The 20,951-nt window shown below is 37.7% G+C and overlaps 1 protein-coding gene across 1 annotated transcript in view; it reads right to left on the bottom strand.

Moving 5' to 3' along the window:
* Window positions 1-9,947: 9,947 nt before the first annotated feature.
* LOC126185070 (corepressor interacting with RBPJ 1-like) overlaps window positions 9,948-20,951 on the bottom strand; it is a 54,495-nt gene continuing 43,491 nt past the window's right edge. Inside the window, exon 4 of the mRNA XM_049927835.1 lies at window positions 9,948-10,160. Coding sequence (XP_049783792.1) covers window positions 10,089-10,160 — 72 coding nt within the window. The 3' untranslated portion in view covers window positions 9,948-10,088. The remainder of the gene's footprint in view (window positions 10,161-20,951) is intronic.

Below are 20,951 nucleotides of genomic sequence, written 5' to 3'. Positions count from 1 at the left end.
AAATACAATACGTTTCTTATGCAACCAAGCATCCAACTTCTAAGGCCACAAGTAGACAAAATAAATGTGTAAGAACAGAAAGAGAGAGTGTAGCCAAATTGTTTACTAAAATCGAATCATGAGAATTAAGCCTTATCACAAATAGATATGAAATAAAAACAGTTAAGCAAAGTGATCTCCTACACAAAGCAACATTTAATCATATGGAACACTTCAAGAAACAAACATAAATGGATCTCCAAGACTAACAGTAACACTTTAAAAAAGAAAAGAGCTGGCAAATTATGTGAATGGAAGTGTGGGGGTGGGGGAAGAGTGGGGGCGGTGGCAGAAATCACTATAAACAACAGTGTAGCAGGATCAAAACCAATATCTATTAAAGATGCAGACACTGTGGAACAGTAAAAAATGCCTAATACCAAATTTATTGCTCTTCCATTCCTATTCAGCTGCTCTTGCAAAATCATCTTTGGCAATACCTTCTTAGCATTCTGCAGGTAATGTTAGTCTCATCATAAAATAAAATGTTTAGTTATCTGAAAGCTGGTCTAGCATGATCCTAAAGGATGTCATATGGTGTAGCACTGTCTTCCTCTATAATGTAAACTGACTAGATCAGTCAGTTATCAGTAGACTTGCAGTTTATTGTGGAAACTGGCAGAGAAATTCGGCACATTTTTTCTGGTACTGCCATAAGTTAAATACTGAATGTCAAAATCTAGCAGATATTAGAAAACGGGCGGGGGGTGGGGGAGGGGTGGGGGGGGGGGGGGCGAGGGCAGAAAAGCTGAAGGTGCCTTCTGATAGAACTTGTAGACACAAATGTACCTTTAGAAATACCTTGTGAAAGGTGGTAACTCAATTCAACTTGCATAAATTCTACTGAAATTCTTCCACATAGAACGTGCACAAATTCTACTGAAATTCTTCCACATAGAATGCAATAATGCATTAAATGGATCCAAAGCATAATTAATTATCATGTTTGTATATGAAAATAAATATAAGGGATGATCAAAAGGTTCCATTTGAGGGCTTTGCTGCAGTCTACATGCAACGTAGCACAACTTTGATGAGAGTAAATAACCACCGAAATGTAAGCAATGTGGCATTTGTGGCTTTCCAACATGTGTGTGGTAAATGCAGGAACATGAACTATGGCGACTTTATAACCAAATGCATCCAAATAGGACCAATGTGCTGTTATTCTTTTCTTGTCTGCTGAAAGACCAACACTGGCAGCCATCCATCAGAGAATGAAGAATGTGCATGGAACAACAAGTCTGTCAAAAGCCTCCATTGTGGAACAGTTCACCTAGTTCCATGCTGGTCATGATTCAACACATGACATCAGTCGATCTGGCAGGCCACCTCATTCATTACAGACAAAATGTGGGAGACAGGTCAGCACCCGCCCCATAGTTCTGCTCTGTCCCCAAGTGATTATCAAGCCTTCAGCCCCTTGACAAAGGCCTTGAATTGTCAATGATTTCTGTCAGATGAGGAAGTGCAGCAAGCAGTTAAAGATTCCTTCACACAGCTAGACACGGTGTTTCACCAAATGGTATCTTCAACCTGGTATGTTGGTGGGATGATTACTTCAATGTTTGTGGCGATTTTGCACGATTGGCATACCAATTCTGGAATGTACAGCTTTCTAATGAAAACCCTTTGAGCACTCCTTATAAATGTAAAATCTTCCAACAGCAGTGTACATTTACAATAAGCACAAACTACTACTAGAAGTCATCTCAGACATCATCATAAACTATTTTCTGGCAATGCTTTTGACTTTGTCACGAAAAGATTACTTGTTTGGTTCTTAAATGTAAATTTTTTTTCTTCTAACATTTGTATGATACACACAGACTACTTTTACAAATCATTTCCACTGAAGAACAATTTCACTTAAAGAGTAATAGTGCAATAGACTCTAGCCTTGACAAAATTACAGAGAATACAAGTCAGGAGCTAAATATCATCATCTAACAAACATTTTCAAGTTATAAGGGACCTTTCATTAGTGTAGGATTCATCGGCAACACCAGTCTAACATTAATACTAAAAAATCTTTGATTGAATACAAACAATGGGATGAAGAAAGACAACCACTTACCATACAGTGGAAACATTGAGAGGGAAAGAGAGAGGGAGGATAAATATAAAAACAACTATTGGGGTAGTTGGTCTGCAATAGTGAGTTATAGTGTTTTTTTTTGCCTTTTTTTTACATGCCTATCCATTGTACAAACCTCCACTGTACAATGTGTGGCTATCTTAACCCATTTCAATGAAACCATACTTAGAAACTTCAACTGAAAAACTGAACTGCAGTTTTTCCAAACACACTGTTTCTTTACTAAGTTTGATTACATTAATCATATTTTCCTAATCTTATCTTCATTACTGTATCTCCTTACTTCACTTTCTGACCTTAATTCTGTGTACACAAGGTATCTCTCCTTTAAACAATCACATTTTTTAGTTTTTTAGAAGGGTTTTGTTTCAACATCATTTTCAAGAAGTTAAAAATCAGAGCAGGCCTATCCCTATAATTTCTTTAATGGCTATAATCAAGTTCTCTGTTGTATTTATTTTGCCAACAGTCCCATCATATCACTGTTTCTTTCATATCACTGTTTTTTAATGATTTAATACATCCTGCAAGACAAAAGATGTGAAGTCTTCGCTATTCCTATCCGTATGACTATTTCTAATACAGCTGCAATTGTTACATTAATAATTGTCAATAAGAAACATATAACCCCCAAATTAAAAGGTTTTTATTTTGCTTTATTTGTAAAAAGAAAGGGCAATAGAGTTAACAGTATAAGCTTACAAGTGCAGAGTTGCTAGTTCCATCATTAACACCCATTACCCACTTCTGTTACAACAACAATGTAAAATCATGGGTGGGACACAAACAGCACAGTTTGAAAAGAAAACCCCTTCCATCCATCCATCCACCTGCCCGCCCTCCCCTACATCATGTTCCATTATTCCCATCATGTAAGAATGCCTTCAGGGATGTAGAAAAAACTAAGATACACATTAATAGACAGCAGGCAACTTCTCTCAGGTATAGTAGAGGTGCTGAATATTTATCAACAAGACGTTGGTTGTTTGAGCAGCCCAGAATAATTAGTAGACACTAACTTCTACATATTTATGTTCTTTTTAAGCTGTAGGAATTGAATTTATTGTTGTTCTTTCAATGATGGGAGATTAGTAGTGATGCGCATTAAAGCAAAACACAGGATACTTTGAAGTGACTAAACTGATTTATCAAAACCTGGATTAAGTATTTATACATATCAATAAGTCATTAGCATGAAATTCATACTTTGAAGATGAGAGTACACAGGATTGCCAGGTTGTGAATTTTTCATATATTCTTACTTTTTTTACTGTTAACTTAACTTTACTTTTTTATTTCCCCGTACAGCACTTTCTTCAGTTTTTTTAATATTTGGCACTGGCCTATCACAGAACCCAACACAATTCTTACCCTTAATATACATATAACAAAAATGCTGACTGATTATACTTGCTATTATTACCATTTGGATACACACGGTGTTTCCGTGAGACTGAGCAAAACTGTAACAGGACATAGTGAATGCTCCACTGAACAATTTGAGGAAAAGAATCTGGGCTCAGAGAAGCCAGCATAAGGAGGAATGTAAGTAAACTAATCTACCACTTTGTCTAGCATTTCTGTTTTCCAGTTTATTTACAACTAACATGCGTACAAGTTTACACATGCTGTACTACTTATTTACTTGTACACTCTTTATTTTCTGCAAGGAAATGACTACGATGAGCCTGATAACTACGAAGTATTTCCTGGTCACTGGATTGGAAGGGGAGGTCCTATTCTATGGCCTGCGAGGTCACCTGAGCAGAATCCCCTTAATGCTTCAGTTTCAGCACATTTTGCAAGATACAGTACAAATAGTACATTCATTGTGCAATGTTGGTATTTGCAGTTAGCTGTAGCTAAGGTAAATTAGACAGTACACAGTACTGTGATTTTATTCCTATTATCTCCTTAAGCTGGCTTCTCTGACCCCAGGCTCCGTACCTCAAATTGTTCAGTGGAGCATCCTCTATGTCATGTTAAATTTTTGCATGCTCTTATGGAAATGTCCTGTAGATTTTCTGGTAGTCTATGCTTAGCCTGGTACTTCTTAAGCTCACCTGATTGCACAATTGATAGTGTTGTCAATATACTTAATTTCCAATTCTGATGTTATGTACATGTTCTTAAACTTCACTGCCGTGATAAATTTCTTGAATCCATACAGTATATATGCCAGTTTTCTTAATTTGCTTTTGTTCGGGAATCATAGTCAGTGGAAAGACACTTTTACATGTGTTAGACCTGGTTCAGCCTCTGATAAACATGTTCTTTGTACAATGTGCAGGAAGGAATTAAGCATTTCACATGGTGAACAGTTTGATCTCAAGCAATATGCCCACTACAAAGAACATCAGTTAAAGGAGAAAGCAATTAGTCAAACCATGAAAGTGTCTCAATATTTTGTGAACAATACAAAATCTGAAGCCAATGTTGTCACAGCTTGTGAGTTAGGACCTTTGCATCACACAGCCAAAAATAACCTTAGTTATACAAGTTTGACATGCAGCAATAAATTGATGTCATGTATATTTGCAAATTCAGAAACAGCTGTAAGACTTTCCTGTGGCAAGATGAAGGGAGAAATGTCAGTGAAAAACTTATTAGCATCAAAAAGTGTCAGTGAACAACTTATTAGCATCAAGAAGTGTCCTCTAAAATCGCCTGAAAGTAGTGTTTTTCTCAGTAGCAACACATGCTTCAAACAGAGGCACCACAAAGATGTTCCCAATATGAATGAGATACTTTGAATCATTAGTAGGCATACAGAACTGTTGACATTGATTGAACAGTCAGATAAATATTCAAATGCAGTGGCAAAGTTAACTGTTGATAGCCTGGAGAGCCATTCATCAAATAGTAATAATTTAATAGCATATAGTGCTGACAATGCTAATATAAATTTTGGCACAAAACAATCTGTTTATCAATTGTTGCTTTTCAAGAATCCCAACCTGCAGAGAGCCAGTTGTTCAAACCAGACGGTTCACAATGTGATGAAGCACGTTGTGGAAGATATCTTTGAAGATCTATAGTCATTTCTCTGTAACACATAAAAGGCTGGATTCTGAGTGGTCTGAGATATTAAATGTGCCCACAAGATGGCTCTCTGTAACTCCTGCCATTAACAGATTGAGTATGGGGTCAACTACAAAGAGCTATTTAAGAAGCTTTGATACTTGTCGAAAGCAACTTGCATCAGTATTTTTAGCTGAAGGTCCAAGAAAGGAATTCTTGGTGAAATATATTTGCATTTTGAGACAAATATGAGAGATCAAATGCAATCAGTACCAAAATACCTGGAAAAGAGGGAGCTAAGTATTATCAAATCACATAACAGTCTGCCCATGATCTGTGAGAAGGCCACACAAAGAAAGAATGATAAATTCCATGGGAGTGAAACCAAGAAATTAATGAAAGAGATTTCAGCAACATCCCTTGAGATTTCAAGTGACTCTGATTGTTTCTATGACACCTGTATGGCAAAGTTGGAACCTCTTCCTTTGAATGGGAAAACGCAATATTGTGAGTTTGACCATGCGGTAGAAATACTCTGTCTACATGATCAAGTCAACCTGGATCAGCTATATGAAAAATTTTCTGATGAAAGATAACTTCACTGATTTTATCACTAAGGGTGGTGTCTGCGTGAAATTCTTCGCACTAGTGCATCACCATAAAGTGACAAATAGATCTAGGTTCATACGAGTTGTACTATACATATCAGGTTCAAATATATTCATGGAATGAGTATTTTTGGTGACGAAGAGCAAGTGGACCATTGTTAGGAAAAGGTGTTCACCATAACTCATAAAATCAGAGTGTCAAACTGTAATAAATGATGATATGTCTTGCAAAGACTTTTGTAACCTGCTAAAAAATGACAGCATATTTCTAGATAAAGCTAAATCAGTTTCAAAATACCACAGTGATATGAAGTAATAAGGTTCAAGGTAAATGTCAGTGATTTCTGACTGAAAATGACATTTAATAAATAAAAAAATTATGAATGAATGAGCCATTAAAAATATGTCCATGAAAAATTTTCCTTTTTTGTGAAGAAAGTGGCAACCTTTACTATGTCATCTTAAATGACATGTGGGAAAATGAAATTCTACAGCTTACTGTAGCATTACAAATATTTTCGAAGTGTGTTTAAATGAAATTTGGAAACTGAAAATTTTACCATCACTATGGATACTGGTATAAATGAGGTTAAAAAGCTGTGAAACAATAGCTTAAAAACCATGGGTACTTTATGTGAACAAACAATGGTAAACAAAAACGCAAAATACCATCATGACAACTGGCATGTAGTCACTGCACAGCAAAGACATCAATCAGCACCACATGGCAGGCAATCCCAAAATACAAAGTGATACAATATCTGAATATAAAATAAAAATGTGGTATTGTTCTGAATTATTTATCTGAACTTGACTGGTTGTCATTTTTTTATGAAAATTTGTGTGTTACTGAAAATCTGGAGGATGGAGTGGCAGCAGAAGGAAACACTGACCATGATACACACATATATGGTGCAAAGGCTTACAGCCAGGACTCAAAAGTACTGGATACACAAAGCAAATCTACACAACTGTTTAAAAGTTGTGAAGGTTAGATAAAAATTAGACTAATGATACACTTCAACTTACTTTTGGAGAAAGGAGAAAAGAAAGTAATACTTTTCCCCTACAAGAGGTAGACTACACTACCACCTCTACCCCATAACAAAAAAGTTAGCCTATAATGGAATCAATTAGCTGAACTCAAATAAACTATTTTCTAAAATAACTGTAAAGGCATTATAAATAATAATGGATGAGGTTGTCACAGAAGAGGGTCGATTCATTGTTGGTTATTTTACATGCCTAATGAATCTGCCCTCCAACTAACTAATATGCATTCTTGAAAAATCTTGAAAAGTCATACAATGAAAAGTAACAGGCGAATATGCAATCCCTCTGAATCTTCTCTCAGTTATTGTATATGTATATGATTAAGATACAATGAACATGCAAGAGAGCTTTACTGTGGTAGAGATCTTAAGTCTTTTCTTTTATAATAGTGCAAAATTATAAAGCAGTAACAGAAATTTACTTTTCATCCATGAAACTGAATATGACCTCCAATTACTGCTACACAAAGTTTTAGTGTAATGAAAGAATATGAGTTATATCTTTATCACAAAAATTTAAGCAACAGCTTTCATGAGGAGGAACCTCAATGACCAAAAATGTTATTGTGAAATAAAGCATTATAAAAGTTTCACAACTAAATTAATTAGGTTTTGACGTGTTATTTTTCAAAGAAAGGATATCTGTATGGGAAGATATCAAGAAGTATGTGATACATTCATTGTAAACTGAAAAAATTACCTAGTGCTAAATCGATTCTGAAACTCTAGTATGTTAAAGTTTCATTGACACTGATGTATCAAAATGAACTTGGAAACTAAGATGTAATGATGTAGAGTGAACATCAGAAGGCACCTAAAGACTTTAGTAGTTAATGAGCTCATAAAAAATTTCAAAAATAAGGGAGGGGGGAGGGGGAACTAGCTCATATGTGTGTCACATAAAAATTGATAGATTGATAGGTCACCACTGCATTTACTAAGTTGTGGACAATGAGCAAAACATGAATTTTAATGACTTGGGCTGCAGTGAGTATAGCAAATCAAAGACCTAGCCTGTAAGGACAATTTTCTTTCCCTATTACTAAATGCATATGATTAGATTATTCTATTTCAGTTTTTACTTTAAAAACACAGTAAAGTTTGAAATAGACATTTTTATAACTGTTGAGTTATTCTAAAGACTGAAACATAAGCTGTAACTTAGTATTTTAATTTCACTTACTGTCAGTTTCAGTTATTTCCACAAAGTCCCAGGTTTTGAGTCCCAGTCCAGCACACAGTTTTAATCTCTCAGGAGTTTTAAATTTCCGCAATGGTTTCAAATTTAATCTACTGTTGTACCAGGAACCCGCACTTGCTTTTTAATGAAGTGATTTAACTCTTACTTTTTTTCACTAACAAAAAAGGTTTAAACAACTCCCATCTGCCATATACATAGATTTTACAACGATACTTCTTTAGACATCAGTTTTAATGAACTACTCAGGGTAAATGTTTCAGACAGTAGTACCTGTCACAACATTGGGGTTCGTACTTCCTCCTGACACTCAAAGCTATTTGCTCAGTGGTATTCAGCATGTAAATATGAGATCTGAATGTTGCTAGTTGAATCTGTGTTTTTCATACTAGTTAAAAAGTTTTTTGTTTGGAACAGATCAATGTTCCAAGACATTAAAAAATATATTATTTTCTATTAATTATCTTCCCTAACAGACTTCACCCAAATCTACTACACAGGTAATTTATGTAAATACTACATGACATTCTTTATTTTCAAAAAAGTCTACCAAATAGTTTAAGAATATATGTAGTCTTGAAATATGAAAACATTTGTGCTTGACATCATAGCATGAAATTTGGTTCCTCTCTCAAGGGTTGTCTTCAAATAATTGCAGAGATCCTCTCCCTTCCATGTCATGAAAAAGTCATCTGATAATATCGAAGCTCATCCTTGAGCCTGAAGACAAATAAGATACATGGTTTTAGAAAGAGAATGAGAGAGAGAGAGAGAGAGAGAGAGAGAGAGAGAGAGAGAGAGAGAGAGAGAGAGAGAGAGCTCATTTCCTCACCTGATACACCAAAACAGAAAAAGTAAGAAATTAAAAAGGAGAGAAGAACTGGTAAAAAACTATTTAGTACATCAAAAATCTCAGTCATCATATTACGTAAATGAAATATGATATCAAAGTAGCTCTATTTGGACAAATGAAGCAATATACTGCTTACAGACCATTTACTTAAGCACCTTACTTACTTGAGAAGACTAGGATGTCCCTATGAGAACAGCTACCAATTAGTACCAGCACTTCTGGCTTTTGGCAGGTAAATGACACTGTCTATGACAGTAGGACAAGACCATTAAAAAAATAATGAAAATTTACAAGAAGACACAGAGGATGTCTCAACATGTAATAGTGTAAATGATAATGTTAGAAATGGGCTGCAAATGTCACTTTGAATCATACGTATGAACACAGTGTCCCCATAAACATGTATAAGAAATAAAAATCATTCTGAGAAACCTGAGCTGGCAGACTGAATGCAGTTATACTTAAAATACTTCTTCAGTGACCTGTACATAAGATGCCTGGAAAGCTACATAAGCCGGCCGAAGTGGCCGTGCGGTTAAAGGCGCTGCAGTCTGGAACCGCAAGGCCGCTACAGTCGCAGGTTCGAATCCTGCCTCGGGCATGGATGTTTGTGATGTCCTTAGGTTAGTTCGGTTTAACTAGTTCTAAGTTCTAGGGGACTAATGACCTCAGCAGTTGAGTCCCATAGTGCTCAGAGCCATTTGAACCATTTTGAAAGCTACATATTAAGGTAATAAACATTAAGACTGTGGGTACTGAAGTGCAAGAATCTGGAGTACCATTTGAGACTGCAAACTCCCCATAAAACTTTAGCAATTTAAAGAGTATATAAAAAGAGAATCTTCAGTTTTGCACTTGAGTGCATTGTCATCACGTACAGTACACCACCAAGAACAACTGACAATCTGCTACAGTTCTTATGGATAATAGAATATCCGACAGTTCCAGTTCATTAATCACTGCTCCATGTTATTCTTTGTACAAATGGTTAGTTAGCTGCATGACAGGACTTTTTTCACATAATGAGCTTACACTGCACAGTGCACAAGCACAAAGTACACAAAACGGACCCTACACATGAACTGTATGTATTTAATTATGTATATGAAGCATACATGCTTTCCTGAATACTCTATCTTCATAACATTATAGCATTATCAGACTCTTCGGGGAGAAGTATGGTAGGCACTGATGATAAAAATAGCTTCTTTTCCTATTTTTACGGCCAACTAATCTTCTGCCTGACCTTTTTTGGCTTTGTTCCCTCTGACACTGCGTCTGTGTTTCGCTCCTGCAAAGAAAATAAAAACTATTTAATTTACAATTAATTTTTCACTATGAAGCCAGTTGAAAACCTTCAATAGGTGTTCTGCAACAGAACAACTTAATTCTTCATATTTTTAGTGACTATCAATGAATGTTTTGTCTATAACTAAGATGTGTTATCACATGTGAACTGAATGTTGGGAGTTAATGTTAGCCACAGCAAAGCTACCATGTATAACTGAGATCTGAAACACTACGTGACTGTATTGCAATTCTAAATCTCTTTCCTCCCTAAGCATTCTGAAACAATGGACATGTGAAGAATTTTGCAGCATGTCTCCATACAATATATAAATAAATCAAAAACACTTAGTTTGTGTTCCTTATCTAGTCATTTATTATTATTCTGGCAATAAATGGATTCCACTACAACATAAGTCAGAAGTGGACAATTTCAATAATTTGTTAATAACATTCACATTAAACGACACATGAAAAAGGTATTAGAATGATACTTTATCATTATAATGCCCATAGCACCATTCCACATCATCTCTACGCAAAATGGATGATGTTCTCCGGTAGTGGATCCAACATGCTTTCCTCCACTGGTGCAACACTATCTCATAAGTTGTCATGTTTATACTCTATAACTAAAAATTCTAAATTCTCATTGGATATTCACCAGTGGATAACAGAAAGTGGCCTCATGTTGTCTATAACCATTACCCACACACAATGTGAAGTAAAATGGCTAATCCTTTGTCATGCACCACATTCTCCTCACCAATATTTCACTGACTGCCACCTATTCTTCCATGTTGTCCATTCCTAGGCCACAAAAAGTTACACACCATAAGAATCTGAGAATTAATAAACATCAAAAATTACCATTTCTTTCTCTACATATTCAACACACTGCCACAGATGCCACAGGCAGACAAACTTAAGTCTCTAATCAGTCTACCAACTTTCAGATGTACTGAACTGCCAGCCCCAGTGGCATGCCATCATGTACAAAATGTTCTTGAGCCCATCACATTACATTGCAGGATATGCGCCTAATTGCCTTAGGTCATTATCATTTTCTACCACCTATATGTTCAAAAAAATTAACAATTAACTTTGATTACAAAATAATGAAAACATAAAAACCAGTTACTTTCAATTTATTTATAGTACACCCCTGGATTCTCAAGATTAAAAACCCCCAAGTGGCTCAACATTACCCGAGGAGCATACACATACACATCTCACACAACAACAATAATTTTTATACTGTTTGTGAAGACAGTACACTTGTTCACTGTCAACACCCCACACTACAAGTCAAGTCCAACTACACACCGTTGTGCCCACAGTCACTAAATATACAGCACAGTTCAGGAATATAATTACGTTCCATCACAATCCAAATAATTTGCTTGCACACACTCACTCACACACCTGGTTTGCTGGCTAGGAAGGTTGGACGAAGGGGTGGCACACGTGCATGGTTGCTGAAGCTGGTGAAGAGCGGCACACCCTGAAGGTGATGTGGAGACATGAAGTGGGAGGAGGTGACAGGTCAGAGATGGCGAAACTGTTGGGTGGAGGGTGCGGGAATAGTGGGTTACAAGAGACTGAGGGCAGGATGATTACAGGAGTGAAAGATTTGTTGCAAAGGATAATTCTCATCTATGTCGCTCAGAGAAGCTGGTTGTGGGGGAGGAGGATCCAGATGGCACAGATTGTGATGCAGCCATTGACATTGAACAGTTATGCTCAACTGCATGTTGTGCCACTGGGTGGTCAACTTTGTTCTTGGCAACAGTTTGGTGGTGATCCTTCATCCTGGTGGTTTGGTAATTGGTAGTTTGGTTGATAAGGGGGAGGGGACCAAACAGTGAGGTCATCGATCCCATTACATTAGGAAAGGATGGGGAAGGAATTGAGCCATGCCCTTTCAAAGGAACAATCCCTGAAGCAATTTAGGGAAATCATGAAAAACCTAAATAAGGGCGACCCGACACAGGTTTCAACCATTGACCACCAGAATGCGAGTCCAATGTGCTAACCACTGCACCACCTCGTTTGATGGTTTTGTAGTCATACCAACATAAAAAGCTGTACAGCGTTTGCAGCACAGTTAGTACAAGACATGGGTGCTTTCAAAGGCGGCCCGGTCTCTTCAGATGGCCAAACTGTTGCCAAAAACAAAGTTTTCCACCAAATCACACAAAATGCAGCTGAGCATAACATGCTCAATTTCAATAGCCATGTGACAACCCGAGCCATCTGGATTCTCCTCTCCATCATCAGCTTCCCAGAATTACACAGATGGGAGTTATCCTTGCAACACATCCTTCACTCCCATAATTGTCCTGGCTTGTATCTCCAGTAACCCACTGTCCCCACATCTCCCAGGCAGTAGTTTCCCCTTCCTCCAGTCTGTCACCCCATCCCAATTCACATCCCCACATCACCTTCAGTGTGAACCATTCCCCACTGGATCCAACAACTGTGCACAAATGCTTAGCCTGTGCACCTGCCACCACCCTTCCCCCCCATCCCTGGCAAACCAGTTCCCTCCCTCTCAGCCACTAGCCACCTACCCCTAACCCATCTACCTGCCTCCCACCTCTCTCTTCCTCTACCCACCCCACCCAACGCAACCCCCAATCCCAACCTAGTGAACCAGTCAAAATGCAGCACTTGCATCGTTATACCAGCTGGTGCCGTGTAAGGGTGCATGCATGTGCTCTTCCTCAAAAAGGATTACTCTGAAAGCTAACAAGTTCTTACTTTTTGCGTGCACCTGTCATGACTCAATGCTTCTGCTTTTCGTTGAGTGATCTCCTTTATTCCAAAGTATTTACAGATGATGAGTTGGCCAATATGCACTTCATGTATATGTTTACATAAAGCACAATGATTTTATGCTGAACAGTTCCTATAGTGATGTGTTGCATCGAGGGGTGTTGCGTTAAACTGTGTTTTGTGTTGTCCATTTTGGTGCTGCATACGATAGGCTTTTTCACTGCTGAGAAGGTACTTTCGCAGAAACCATGATGATTAGGATAACAAGCTGAACAAATAATTACTAGACCTCGGATTTTAGGTAAAAACCTATTTTCATTAAATAAAGGCAATAGAAGTTGCACATACACAAATTACACCAATTTATGACCGAAAATGCTAGTTTTACAGCACCTAAAAATACCTAATTTCATGTTAGAACTTGACAGTCAAATAAAATTTGCATGACTAAAACTACTCTTCTGGTCTTCCCGGCTACTTAGAAAACAGTACTTGAATGATAACTGCTTTGTTTGCATGCGTGAACACCAATCGTGAGTCAGACGATGACAGAATAAGCCAGGCTGTTATAGCCCGCCATGCTCTGCAGAGCGTGGTGGTTTGCTGTGAATCATCAAATGGACAGGCAGGGCACGGAGGAGCCTTGTGAGCTGCCTCCAGTGCTTCTTGCCCTGTCGGAACAGCCTGCTTAAAACACAAGCACTGTCTTCATTCAGTCGGTCAGAGTGTTGCTTGGATGTGGTGAAATATTTCACACTGACAGTGTATTTGTGGAAAGTCAAGCATGACGAAAGTAGCCAATCCCAAATCATCTCTGATTCAGAGTGGTTACAAGAATTTACTGCTTTTTCTACAGACAGAAGAGTTATTCACTGCACTGTGTACAACAAAGACGCAATTAAAACGTTAACCTTTTATCTGCTACGCCCACTCAAAGAACAGTGATGCCACTGTTTTTCCCAAGTTAACTTGGACCAGACACATGCGAATGAGAAAATATTGTTTCTAAACCCTTAATGGAGGTTAATTTTGCTAAGCAGATCTCTTATTTAAATACTTCCACAAACTATTTCTCATTTATTTTTGTTTTTAGGTATGTCCTGACCAGAGGTCGCATTTATGTTGCAGGGATTAAACACCAGGCAAATTTAAAAAATAAATAAAACTTGAAACAAATGTTTGTAACTACTCCAAATGCAACAAACAGAAACAAATTTCATCTTGACCCGTATCGAGCCATTGTTGCAGCAAATATGCCATTCAATGCAGTTGAAAATAGCCAGTCCAAAAGTTTTGTAGAGAAATACTGTCACTGCAACATTCCATCAGAATCCACACTGAGAAAGAACTATTTAGACACTTTATACGAAAATACATTGAGCGGGATAAGGGAAGAGATTCATATATGTGGATCTCTGCTGATGAGACAACTGGCAGACAAGGTCGGTATGTGGCTAATTTGATTGTTGGAAAGTTAAATCCTGACACTCGCTCTGTACCTCATCTGGAATGCTGCAAGGAGCTAAAAAAGACTAACCAGGAAACAATTGCTCACTCTGTTAATAAAGCCCTCAAATTACATTTCCCCAACAGTCCAGATGAAAATAAAGTACTTGTAATCCATGCCATAATATGTAGCTGAGATGATACATAAATATTGATATGTAAATATGCTAGTTTCAACCATCAAAAAGGTTTTTATTAAAGCACCTACAAGAATCCAGTTACTTTGAGAGGAACTTCCCAACGTACCACTTCCACCAGAACACATACTTAATCACAGGGGAACATGGCTAGAGTCCAGGAAATATTACAGCGAGCATTTGAAACATGTTCTCAAATTGCGGGAGGAGGCAGTGAGCATTATTCAGCTAAAGATCTTCTAAAGAACTCTCCAACGACATTGCACACACAAAATCTCATTATGCATTTTTGGTCCCTATTATTAATGCTCTATAGAGTGTTCAGACAAACCTGTCTACATACAACTGCGAATGATAGAAGAGGTGACAGAAAAATAAACTTGGTTCCAGGTACTATGGGTATGAACTTTAGTGAAGAACTAAAGACAGTGCAAAAAAAAAAAAAAAAAAAAATAAAAATAAAAAAAAATAATAAAAACAAACAGGATTAACCCCCCCCCCTCCCCCTCTGCACAGTGGCTGACATCTTATCAGGTAAATCAACTGAACATAAGTGTGTGGTCCCACTGCGCCTAATACCATCATTTAAATATCCTCTGGTGACATCTGTTGACGTGAAATGCTCATTCTCAGCCTATGAGATGCTATTAACAGACAATAGATGCAGTTTTTAAATGGAAAATCTGGAGAAAGAGTTAGTTATTTACTTTGACCGTAAATATGGACATGGACAATAATACGAGGGCAGTTCAATAAGTAATGCAACACATTTTTTTTCTGAAACAGGGGTTGTTTTATTCAGTATTGAAATACACCAGGTTATTCCCCAATCTTTTAGCTACACAACACTATTTTTCAACGTAATCTCCATTCAATGCTACGGCCTTACGCCACCTTGAAATGAGGGCCTGTATGCCTGCACGGTACCATTCCACTGGTCGATGTCGAAGCCAACGTCGTACTGCATCAATAACTTCTTCATCATCCGCGTAGTGCCTCCCACGGATTGCGTCCTTCATTGGGCCAAACATATGGAAATCCGATGGTGCGAGATCGGGGCTGTAGGGTGCTTGAGGAAGAACAGTCCACCGAAGTTTTGTGAGCTCCTCTCGGGTGCGAAGACTTGTGTGAGGTCTTGCGTTGTCATGAAGAAGGAGAAGTTCATTCAGATTTTTGTGAACAATTGTGACAGCACTACCAACAGAGATGTCAAGTTGAGCACTGAGTTGTTTGATGGTGATCCGTCGATCATCTCGAACGAGTGTGTTCGCACGCTCCGCCATTGCAGGAGTCACAGCTGTGCACGGCCGGCCCGCACGCAGGAGATCAGACAGTCTTGCTTGACCTTGCGGCGATGATGACACACGCTTTGCCCAACGACTCACCGTGCTTTCGTCCACTGCCAGATCACCGTAGACATTATGCAAGCGCCTATGAATATCTGAGATGCCCTGGTTTTCCGCCAAAAGAAACTCGATCACTGCCCGTTGTTTGCAACGCACATCCGTTACAGACGCCATTTTAACAGCTCTGTACAGCGCTGCCACCTGTCGGAAGTCAATGAAACTATACGAGACGAAGCGGGAAAGTTTGAAAATATTCCACAAGAAATTTCCAGTTTTTTCAACCAAAATTGGCCGAGAAAAAAAATGTGTTGCATTACTTATTGAACTGCCCTCGTAAAATGTGGATTTTTGTCAATATATTTATCTTTCTAGACAATAAAATGTCAGATTTTGGTCACCTATATTCTTATCTATATAACCTATTTTTTGTATGTGATAGAAACTATTTTAGGTACCTAATTTAAGATTTTTAGAACCTAAAAGTCCAAGGTCTAATAATTATATTAATATGCTGTAATGAGTCCCCAGTGATCACAAGTACTCAGAAAACTTCCCTGAACAACATTCAAAATTTTGTAAGTGGAATTCAGGTTCCCCATGTATATAATATTTAGGATAATTTTACACAATAAGGAGACCACATAATGAATGCTGTAAGTACTGAAAGACATTTCCTATGTTATTCATATATCTGTAGATCAAAATTTTGTTTTCCTGACACCAGGAACATATCACGTTGGTGCCATTGAGATGCTGTTCAGTTCACAGCAAATACATTGTCACAAAGATAATACAAATACAACAACATGAAAGGTAAAAATGAGTGTAAACATTAATTTGAACCTGCAGCACACTAAGCCTAATTTTGAAGTGACCACCTGTCAAAAGCCCGAAGAACCACCTTTTTCGGTGCGACAAATGCAGGAAGAGTGTCAGTGAGGTTCTGGAAGGTTCCGATAGGGATCTGGAGCCATTCCGACGCCAGTGTCATGGTCAGCTGTGCTAGGTTTCTCAGTTGAAGATCTATGGCATGAACAGCCTGATCAAGAGGGTCCCATAGCTTCTCGATTGTGTTTAAATCTAGGGAGTTTGGTACTCTTCAAACCATGCACGTACACTGCGAGCTATGAGAGACACTGCATTGTCCTGCTGGTAGATACCATCATGCTGAAGAAAAACAAACTACATGTAGGGATGGACATGGTCCCCAAAGATAGATGCATACTTGTGTTGATCCATTTTGCCTTCCAGTACAACGAGATCACCCAGGAAGTGCAACAAAAACATTCTCCAAGCCATAACACTTACTCCTAGTTGCAGGGTGTTAGTTGCAAGGTGTCTGCTTTCAGACATTTCACACTGTGCACACCAACAGCCATTTCTCCATTGAAGCATAAAATTAATTCATCTTAAATGTCCAGCTGTCGCTACTCAATGGACATCCAGTTGTGGTACTGGTGTGCTAATTCCAGCTTTCGTCACAGGTAAATGGCAGGCAACATGGGTGCAAGAACCAGGCACCTGCTGCGGAGGTCACATGCAGCAATCTTCACTGAACAGTCATTGAGGAGACTCTACTGCTAGCCACTTCGTTCATCTGGGTGACCACTTACTCAACAGTTGCATGCTTATTCAACCATACATATCTCCAAAGCCATTATTAACCCATCATCTTTGGCCTGTAGGGCATCACAGTTGTCTCAGTACTGGTTTTTGGTAGTACTATTTTGCCTTCCACGGTATACTTTAACCACTGCGGCATACAAGCAGTTTACAAACTTAGTTGTTTTGGAAATGCTTTCACCCTCGGTAGAAAAACCAATGATCATATCCTCTTGGATGTCAGATAAATAATTCCATTTCCACATTATGCGTCCTCCGACACACTTAATATACCCTCCAGAGCTAGAGCTGCCACCTGCCGTCCATGAGTGGTTATTGCATGTTGACATTGAACATAGGTGGTGGCCACATTGATGTCACTGGACTGTATATAACTTGTACTTATTAGTGTTCAATTTGCAGTGACCAGAAAATAAATTATTACCCACTTACATTGGACAAGAACTGACACAAAATGAAATATTATTCTGCAAACAGTATAACGGTTATACTACAACCCCTTATCCAGTTAAAACTTCATTATTATTCTCAATATATTGATGAATTTTAATTCTTTACAGTTTCACTTCACACTTATAATGTCAGGCCTAGAAAACTGGGCATTATCTAAAGCGTTACTGGCACATATGTGATTGATTTATCTTCAAGATTATTATGTACTAAGAAAACAAACTTCAAGATTTGTTTTTCATATTTACTTTAGTTCTTTGATATTAAAATAATGATAACAGAAAGTATAATTATCCTTTAAAAATTGAGTTACTGAACAATTTCTTCCTCTTGAGCTACCAAAATTTCTTGTTCATTCAATAAACATGATTTATTTGTAGCAGAATTGCAGCATACTGTGAAACGTGATGAGGACATGCACAAAACTATGTCAACACGATCAAATATTGTCTCAGCTATTCAAGACAGAAGCTGTTACGTTCGCTAATATTTCTTCGGAAATAATTCTAGAAATTGACAACAGAAGGCGGCACGTGTCAAGGGACAGGTAATGAGGTGTCCATACATTATTCTCAGATGACATGAGTCCAGTTTTTGATTGAAAGATGGCTTGTGCGTCAAGAAAGTCATGCCCCGAGCTACACTTGGATGCAGTATTTTGAATACAGCATTGTGGCCTGCGCTATGCTTGGGCTTGGTCGCTGATGTGTTACACATACACTTTTGCCATATTGCTTTCCTGTCTTACAATGGAATGGTTGATTGGTATGAGTTAAGGGTGCCAAATTGTACAGTTATTAGGCCCACACAAATTTCTTGTTGGATTCGTGACTTGAAAAACATAAGAGCTTTCTTTTGAACGTGTTAAAAGAACAGTTACAGTCTTGCAATAAAATGTATCTTGATTAAAATCTCGAAGATGAAAGGGAAGAGCATACAACTGAAATTCAGATAAATGTGGCTGGCTGACCACTGGTATAAAAAATGGGAAAGAATCAACAACTCTGAAATATGATAAAACCTTTGGATATGCATTCTCTAGCATGTGCAGATATGTTATGCTGTAGGAATTTTTCACAGTGAGTAGTTGTCACCAGATAGCTGGTTGCTACTCCCCAACTTCTGCACGTATGAGTATGGCTGGCCCAGTAATTAACCGGATACGCTTATAATGCACATTTTAGGGTATGAAGGTTGCACTGACACTAGATGCCATAGTTCTCGAATTATTCAAGAAAAACATACAAATTTGACCGTCAAATGTGTTTCTCTTGAATAACTTGAAAACAGTGGCCTCCTGTGAAAACGTATCCCAGTACAAAATTTAAGTACTTTAAATTTCATGCAAGAAGATTCTGTTCCTTTTTCTGTAGGACTCCTAGATTGCACATAGCAAGTGCAAGAGTATGAAAATCTCATGCACAGTTTTTGAAGGCATTGTAGGTTACATAAAACCCATTGGTAGTGGCAATTCCACATCTAAAATAGCACTTTCAGAGAAAAGATCTCAGTAGGTGGGGGAGATGACCACAGAAGCATCAATCATGCAACTGAACCATGATGTAGTACCTCTTACCAATACGATGTGATTGGTGGATGTCTACGAATACTGCTATAAGATTACATTTCCACAGGAATGATTTTGACTAATTGCCTCTATGAACACTAAGATGTCAAAAGTAGACCAGTGTTTTTCTAAATCCACATTGGAGGGAACTGGTTACATTTCTTATTTACAAGGTCCACATAAAATACTTGTTAACCACGTAGCCTACAATGCATTTGTGATATAAACTCGCAAATGAGATGTGCGCCCATGTTGATACTAGATAAGAGCATGAACACAACTATTATGGACACCACAATAATAGTAAAATAGCAACAGATAGTTTCGTGACCACTCTTTTTAATGACACATTTCAAAAATATCAATATCATATTCTGAAAAGAGATTTTTACAAAACCAATTACAAGTTGTGAACACATTGTACAAGTGTGGTATAGCCAGGTATTATATGTACCAATTAAGGGACACGTGCCATACAATGTAATGAGTCAACTTAAGTGTACCATATTGAATAGGAACTGAACATCTCTGGCTGGAGAGCCACGCAAGAAAACTGAAGTTGTCACTAGGTAGCAACATCTTGTACACAACCAAAGCCAATGAATGCCAAAAAACGCATACAGAATGGGACTTTTTTTGTAATTACTACTGCTTTGTTCCACATAATTAATAACATAAAAATTAGTGTGCAATGTGAGGCCTTGCACTATAGGTTCTGGTTATGAAGTACAATTTGTAGCAATATCTGTCTATTGTACGTAATGAAATTTTGCACAACTAAAAATGGCACAGCACCAACTTAGTGAATACAGTATGCAGTAAAATGTAAAAGGATAAAAACAATGTTTCAGGGGTAAACTCCGGTTTCTGTTCTGTATACCATAATAAACAGTGGCTACAACCAATAAAAGTACATCAAGTACCACATTATAAAACTAGCCTAATGTTTACAGTGGAGCAAAGCAGTAGTAATTACAAAAAAAAAGTGCCTTTCTGTACACATCTTTTGGTATTCATTGGCTTCACTTGAGTATGATATGTTGCCACCTTACAGCTACTTTAGTTTCCTTGGGTGGCTCTCCAGTGACGGATGTTCAGTTCCTCTTCAATTACACACACTGAACTTCACTCAGTACACTGTAGTGTGTCTGTTCACTTAACTAGTATGTTTAATATCTGGCTATACCACATTTGTACAATGTGTTTGAAACTTGTAATTGGTTTTGTAAAAATCTCTTTTCAGAATCTGATGATGATATTTTTGAAACATGTCATTAACAGTAGTGGTCCCAAAAATACCTGTGGCTATTTTACTATAATCATAGCATTTGTAATAGCTATTCCCATACTCCTATCTAGTAGTCTACAACTTTTCTGCAAAATTTCAT

Source organism: Schistocerca cancellata, chromosome 4 (genome assembly GCF_023864275.1).
Source record: "Schistocerca cancellata isolate TAMUIC-IGC-003103 chromosome 4, iqSchCanc2.1, whole genome shotgun sequence".
In the NCBI taxonomy this organism is placed as follows: Eukaryota; Metazoa; Arthropoda; class Insecta; order Orthoptera; family Acrididae; genus Schistocerca; species Schistocerca cancellata.
This window is presented reverse-complemented; position numbering and strand designations above follow the sequence as displayed.